Source organism: Crocuta crocuta, unplaced genomic scaffold (genome assembly GCF_008692635.1).
Source record: "Crocuta crocuta isolate KB4526 unplaced genomic scaffold, BGI_CrCroc_1.0 scaffold243, whole genome shotgun sequence".
In the NCBI taxonomy this organism is placed as follows: Eukaryota; Metazoa; Chordata; class Mammalia; order Carnivora; family Hyaenidae; genus Crocuta; species Crocuta crocuta.
This window is the reverse complement of record NW_027529596.1, coordinates 1839218-1846637: the sequence shown is the minus strand read 5'-3', so window position 1 is coordinate 1846637 and position 7420 is coordinate 1839218. Positions and strand designations below refer to the sequence as shown.

General features: G+C 49.3%; 1 protein-coding gene across 1 annotated transcript in view; it reads right to left on the bottom strand.

Annotated features, from left to right (window-relative positions):
* The window catches only part of ADCY10 (adenylate cyclase 10), an 80662-nt gene that overhangs the window by 771 nt on the left and 72471 nt on the right, over positions 1-7420 (bottom strand). Inside the window, exons 30-32 of the mRNA XM_077761762.1 lie at positions 6365-6482; positions 4250-4445; positions 235-423 (exon numbers count right to left, since the gene is read on the bottom strand). Coding sequence (XP_077617888.1) covers positions 235-423; positions 4250-4445; positions 6365-6482 — 503 coding nt within the window. The remainder of the gene's footprint in view (positions 1-234; positions 424-4249; positions 4446-6364; positions 6483-7420) is intronic.

The window sequence follows — 7420 nt, the reverse complement described above, 5'->3', positions numbered from 1 at the left end:
TGGTGGGGGCCGCGGGGGGGGGGGGGTGCAGGGAGTGCCAGGGGGGCTCCGTGGGAACCCCAAGGGGAAGAGGCGGCACACAGCCTGACCCAGGGATCCGTCGCCCCTTTTAGGAAGAGTCCAGAAAGGCCCGTGAGGGCCCTCCCTGCTTGGGGAGAGCTGACGAGGCGGCAGGCGTCGGGGGGCTCCCTGGGGGGGGACCCCCACCCCCGCGGGCTGGCTGACGGTACCTGCCTTGCTCATGTGCAGCCAGCATTTCTCCAGCACGTTCCCCTGCGTTTCAGACAGCTGTAAGGCCGTGTTCAGGAACAGGTCACAGTTCTGCCCGTCGCCCATGAGGATACAGACGTAGGCCATCAGGTGGTAGAGCCTTGGGTGGAAGACAGGGCCGGTGGTGTCCTGAGCCACCAGACTCTCCAAATTCTACAGGGAAAGCAGCAGCGTGTCAGAACCAGAAAGCATCCTTGGCCACAAAGATTTGTCTCCACCAGTGATGTGGGAACATCTCGAAGACTGAAGCAGTCAAACGAAAAGGTGTGTTGCAGAGACGTGGCCCAGGAAGTAGTGGACACAAAGTGACACGTGTCAAGTGGGGTGGCTTCAGCGTTCTGCCTGGACCGGAATGCGATATGGGTGGGCGCTCGCTAACCCTGCTGGGCAAGCACTTTTTAAAAAAGTACCTTTTCTTTTTATTACCAAAGCAATATAAGTTATTGTTCAAAATTTAGGGAAAAACATGAAAAAAGTTACTCATGAACTTAGCACCCAGAGAAAAATATTTTTAATATTTAGGTACACGCTTTCTCACTTCTTTCTCTCTTCCTTTCCCTCCCTCCCTCTCTCTCTCTCTTTCTGTCTCACACACACACACACACACACACACACACACCGTACCCACAGTTGGGACCATACTCATCACATAGTATGGAAACTTCTTTTTCTCATTTAGCATCACATTATGAACGCTTTCCAGGGACATGATCCTTCTGTATCAGAGCTCACAAATTCAAATGCTGACAAGAGTCAGGCAAGTAACATAAAGAAGTAACATAAGGACAGAAGGGACTATGTCACGCTACAGATGTGCCCTATACGAGCGTCACCTCTGTTACACACAACAGCTGCCCTTTTAANTTTTTCTCATTTAGCATCACATTATGAACGCTTTCCAGGGACATGATCCTTCTGTATCAGAGCTCACAAATTCAAATGCTGACAAGAGTCAGGCAAGTAACATAAAGAAGTAACATAAGGACAGAAGGGACTATGTCACGCTACAGATGTGCCCTATATGAGCGTCACCTCTCAGTTACACACAACAGCTGCCCTTTTAGGCATGTGGGCTTAGACTCACCAGATACTCCAATTTTTAAAAGAAGAGTCAGAAATTCAGAATTTTTATGTTTAAATATACTATTTCTGACTTAACCAATCTTTTTAAAAATTTTTTAATATTTTTATTTATTTTTGAGACACAGAGTGTGAGTGGGGGAGGGGCAGAGGGAGAGGGAGACACAGAATCCGAAGCAGGCTCCAGGCTCTGAGCTGTCAGCACAGAACCCGATGGGGGGCTCAAACCCACAAACCGTGAGATCGTGACCTGAGCCAAAGTTGGAAACTTAACCGACTGAGCCACCCAGGCGCCCCCCCATCTTCTTTTTGACGTGCATATAGTTTTTATTTTTTCCTAGTTTTTTTAGTATTATAATAAACCGGAGATCAACATCTTTATAGACACATTTTTGTTTGCCATCCGATTATTTCCTTGGGATAATTCTGGGGAAGAGAATTCACTTAAAGATATTTTGCCAGAATGCTCTCTGGAAGGTTTATGGGAGTCTTTCAGAGTGGGAGTGTGTCCTCTCTCTTTGCTAATCTGATGGTCGCTGAAACAATGCCCATTGGTTTATTGCATTGATTTCAATATGATAGAAACGGAATCAAAACACTGAGTTTTCCTGACTGACCTGTTAACATGTGTATTTAGTCTATCAATTACCTAAGAGATGCTCGCCTGGTGTGAGCAAGGCGTCATTCTGTGCTGAGGGCAGCACAGCTCGCGCTTCCTACGCCTGTGTTCCTATGTTGTCTCCTCTCCCTCCGCCCCCTCCCCTTTTCTTCTTCTTTTTTTTTAATGTTTTATTTATTTCTAGGAGAGAGAGAGAGAGAGACAGCGTGAGCAGGGGAGGGTCAGAGAGAGAGGGAGTCACAGACTGAAACAGGCTCCAGGCTCTGAGCTGGCAGTCAGCACAGAGCCCGACACGGGGCTCGAACCCACGAACCGCGAGATCATGACCTAAGCGAAAGTCGGACGCCCAACCGACTAAGCCACCCAGGCGCCCCACCCCCCATCCCCTTTTCAAACTCAAATACGTCACAAACTTCTGGAGCACAGTGTCCTTCTCATCTTTATTGAACCCGGTAAGTGCCTATTGAATTTTTAACCTGTACTGTCTTAGAGATGCGTGAGCTTTATCATTTTACTACTAATGAAGGTGTCCATAGGGCGCCTGGCTGGCTCAGTCAGTTAAGCATCTGACTTCGGCTCAGGTCATGATCTCGCCTTTCACGAGTTCGAGCCCCGTGTCGGGCTCTGTGCTGACAGCTCGGAGCCTAGAGCCTGTTTCAGATTCTGGGTCTCCCTCTCTCTCTCTGCCCTTCCCACGCACACACTCTGTCTCTCAAAAATGAATAACCATTTTCAAAAATTAAAAAAAAAAAGAAAGAAAAAGATGTGCTTTCTTTTCATCATCTGCTAGTTTATCTATCTGGACTTCCATATATCAGGTTGGCCAAAAGCGTGGTACACCTTTATTAGTACTCAATCAATATTTAAAAGTGATAATGACGGGTCACCTGGGTGGCTTAGTTAGGTATCCAGCTCTTGATTTTGGCTCAGGTCATGATCTCAGGATCATGAGATTGAGCTCCACACTCAGCGCAGAGTCTGGGTAAGAGTCTCATGAGTCACTTTCTCAACTTAAGATACTCTATCAAATTACGTGAAATTATAGAATACATAATAATTGTGAAAATAACACATAATACCTAATAATTACATAAAGCAAAATGATGTTTTCTGTAACCGAGCAACTCCATACCCTGAATGGGAGCCAGCAGAATGCTTTATGCGTCAGAAATATAAATACATGCTCTATATCCAAAGAGAATGTACCTCTGAGCAGAGGTGACAATGACCTTTTATGTGTTTGAGGCAGTGATGAGTAGGCAGTGTGAACAGACTGCGGAAGGCGACCCCGGGCCTGGGTATTGAATGACAGTGGTGAACACAGCTCCCACCTGGGCACATTGAAGACTTGCTCCTCGTGACAGCAGAGGTGAAAAAGACCTACTATGTCCTAACAACGTTGTGAGGATTAAATGAGCTACGGTACTTCAAGATGCCTTGAAGTCCCAGGATGCCTTGTTTTGAAAAGTTGTAACATCTCTGACATAGAGACATTCCTGAATGTTTAGCATCTGGATTCTGCTCACAACCTTAAGGAATCTGCAAGCAGAGCCTTCCCTAGATCCCTAGGAAAGATCCCCACCCAAGGGTAGTTTGGTCAACATCCTGATTCGGAAGCCTTCTAAGACCCTAAGCAGAGAACCCAGTCAGGCCTGTCCAGACTTCTGACCTGCCAAACTGTGAGATAAGAAGTTTGTGTTAGTTAAGCTGTTCGGTTTGTGCTAAATGGGGGCCCAGCAATAGGAAACTAACACACACGTGCTTAGGTTTTAAGAGACCAAGGCAAACAACTGTCAAGTCGACAGGCGAGGGGGCTTGCGCAGCCCAGGCTGTAAACTCCGAGAGGCGGGTACCAGGTATAATTTGCTCCCCCTTGTGCCCCAGCACCTAGTATTTGGTGATCACTGCATATTAGGTAGTAGGTCAATGCCATTTATTCATGTATTTTTGCACTTGGCACAATTTTGTTCAGTGAGTGGGTGGCCCAGTGGGTTAAGCGTCCAGCTTTGGCTCAGGTCATGATCTCCCGGTTCATGGGTTCGAGCCCCGTGTCGGGTTCTGTGCTGACAGCTCAGAGCCTGGAGCCTGCTTCGGATTCTGTGTCTCCCTCTCTCTCTGCCCCTCCCCTGCTCATGTTCTATCTCTCTTTCTCAAAAACAAATGAACATTAAAAATATTTTTTAAATAAACATATACATTCTGGAATCAGAGAAAATAATTTTCACAAGGTGTCAGACAGACCGCCACTGAAGGAGTGGTTTGTCCTGGAAACCGGCTCACCTTGAGCAGCTCGACCCCAGTGTCTTGAGCATTCTCAGCTTGCCCCTCAATCTGCTTCTGAAGGTAGAGGACTTGCCCTTCCATGTACCTACTGATTCCTTCATAGTAAAGAGCTGTCGGAGTTCGTCTTGACACTAGGTTTTTAGCTCTGCTGGCAAATACGTGGAAGTTGTCCCATTCCTGAAGCCTGGCATACCTGCACCAGCACAGAAGAAGAAGAACACGAATCAGCATCGCCCTTGGATGCCCTTGGGTGCCCTTGGAACAGGCCGATGTTCCAAAATGGGTCTCCCTTCAAGTGCAGCTCCCAGGACCTGGGCCCTGGAGCCTGTCGCCTGCTCCCCGTGGAAATGATGTGATACAGAGCGGGGTGAGAAGAGAATTTTTTGATGGTTTGTGATGAATAGAATCCTTGGGAACGCTCAGGTAACCACTGAACTCTCTGGACTCTGAAAGGATTATCAGAGGCTTGTATCTATGAATTCTAGAGCTTGGAGAAATTGTTCCAATTCCAAAGAGAGATGGCCTAGGCCGGTACGACTCAAAGTATGGGTCACAGACTGGAAACATCAGTGTCACCTTATGCTCCTTAGAAACGTAGGCTTGCTGGTCCAGCCCCACCTGCTGAATCAGACTCTGGGGGCGGGGCCGGGAATCCGAGTTAACAAGTGTTAACAAGCTCTCGAGGTGACTCCTGTGCCCACTAACTTGTGACCAGCACTGACCTAGGCCACAGCTGTTGAAAGAAAAGAAAGCAGGGCCCCTGGGGGCTCAGTTGGTTGAGCGTCCGACTTCGGCTCGGGTCATGGTCTCACAGTCCATGGTTTCAAGCCCTGTGTTGGACTCTGTGCTGACAGCTCGGAGCCTGGAGCTGCTTTGGATTCTGTATCTCCCCCACCCCCCTTCCTCAAAAATAAACATGAAAAGAAAGAATAACAACAAATTAGGATGACTTTTGGACTTCAGATTCCTTGCATTTGAATTCACACGGGCGAGTTCATTTGACTTTGAACTTTAATTTCTTCGGACTTTAACTGGTAAGGGTAGTTAATTTTTAGCGTTTAATTTCTCCCAAGGAATTCTGTGATAGATTCCCTCTCAGATTTGGAACTGCTCCAGTCTGTGGCCCTTTAGGTGGGAATGTCTTCTGATGGTCGTTTCACTCATCACAGAGTCTAAATAAACAGTAGACATCGTGGCTGCAGGTAGCCTTTGGGATGGGAGGCAGAATAGGGACTGATTTTCAGTGTTGGGAGCAGCTGTGGAAGTAATGTAATGAATGTTCTGGAATGTTACTGTGGCTCTACTTCCTTGAAGGGACGACCTTCGTGACCGTAGAGGCAGGTTTACTGAGTTAAAAACTTGTGAAAGGCATGAAGCCCCAGGCGTGGTGGGTTAACGAGGTACCGGCAGCGAGGCCCATCTCTCTGCTCCCGAGGAGAGGAAAGCTCTGCTCCAGCATCAGGAAGCCCACCCACCTGCAGATCCCCACAGACATAAACCACATCCTCCAAAATCTGTTCTATCAGCAGTGTTTTTCAATATAATTCCATCTTGGTGGGATGGGGGGGCTATTTCTTTTAATGACTATTTATTTTTGAGAGAGGGCAGTACAGAGCAAGCTGGGGAGGGGCGGAGAGAGAGGGAGACAGAATCTCAAGCAGGGTCCGTGCTGTCCGCACAGAGCCCGATGCGGGGCTCGAACTCACAAACTGGGAGATCACGCCCTGAGCCGCGACCAAGAGTGGACGCTTAACTAAGGCCCCCAGGCGCCCCACAAATGGTGCCGTTTATCAGTCTCCCGCACACCCCAACACTCCTCAGAAGCAAGTACTCTTCTCCTCCCCGGATCGCCACGCCGTGGTGTGTATGTAACAAATGTGCTGCGCTGAACACAGCGGTGGTGGCCTTGGGGGGGGGGGTCGTCTAGACCATCCCCAAGGTGCCTTTCAGCGTCCAATCCATGCTGTCACCTTCGATCTGTCTCAGGTACAACAGATTGTAAATTCGTTTCTTTCATTTGTGTGTGTGTGTGTGTTTAATCTTCTAGAACTCTTGTTCAGGATTCGACATTTTTCAAGTGTGGGAGTTTAGTGACGTGCAACACATTGTTACCAGATAGCTACACTCGAGTAAAGTCCCAGGAGGATTCCGCTTTGGAATTTGAGGATTCTGTTATCTTCATTTTGGCATATGAATTCCAAACATTCTTCAAATGTCTTATAAACAAAGCCTAAAAGAGAGAGAAACAGGAGAGAGCTGTGCGGTGGGCGGGAGTCCTGCTCTGGCCTGGAAGCTTCCAGGAGACTCCCCAGCGTGGGAGTCTCTGTTTACTTCATGAATCCGGACAGCCCTGTGGATCGCCACAGCCCTGTGACCACGGTGCCCCGCGCTGGCACAGCCCCAGTCTTTGTGGAAGTCTGGACGCGTCTGGTACAACTCCACAGTGTCGACCAGGCAGGGGTGGGGTTTAAGCCAGCCCTCCCCCACTGACGTCCTGCAGGACGTGGCCTTCGTGCAGCCTGGGACTCCCCTGCCTTCCCAGCCATGTTTCCTTTCCCCCTTTCCCAAATCACGTGGTGGTGGAGGCGCCTGGGGGGCTCAGTCGGTAGAGCGTCCGACTGCAGCTCAGGGCATGGTCTCCCGGTTCACGAGTTCGAGCCCCGCATCGGACTCTGTGCTGACAACTCAGAGCCTGGAGCTGCTTCAGATTCTGTGTCTCCCTCTCTCTCTGCCCCTCCCCTGCTCATGCTGTCTCTCTCAAAAATAAACATTAAAAACAAATCCCGTGGTGGGGAAGGAATGCCCGGGCTGGCCCCTCTGGCTCACGCTGAGGGCTGCCTCGTCGGCGCTGCCGGGAGGTACCGGGCAGCTCCTTTTCCAAGTCTCTGAACTGCTACCAGCGCCCGGATCCATTAGCAACGCAACCCTTCGTTCTAAAGCGTGAAGTCTGTTCGCATATTCTGCTGACACGTAAGGCACAATGTAAGACTGTCAGTCACTACCGCTGGTGTGTAAATCGATCTGAAACTGACCCGGCGGCTCACACCCGTCAGGTTCTTCGGGACTAACCCCCCTCCCTTGCTGGTGCTTTGCCATCCTCACCCCTTCCAGGTGGCGCCGGGCTCTTCCCTGTGCTAATCGTCCTTCCAGCCAGAACCCTGGGGGTGT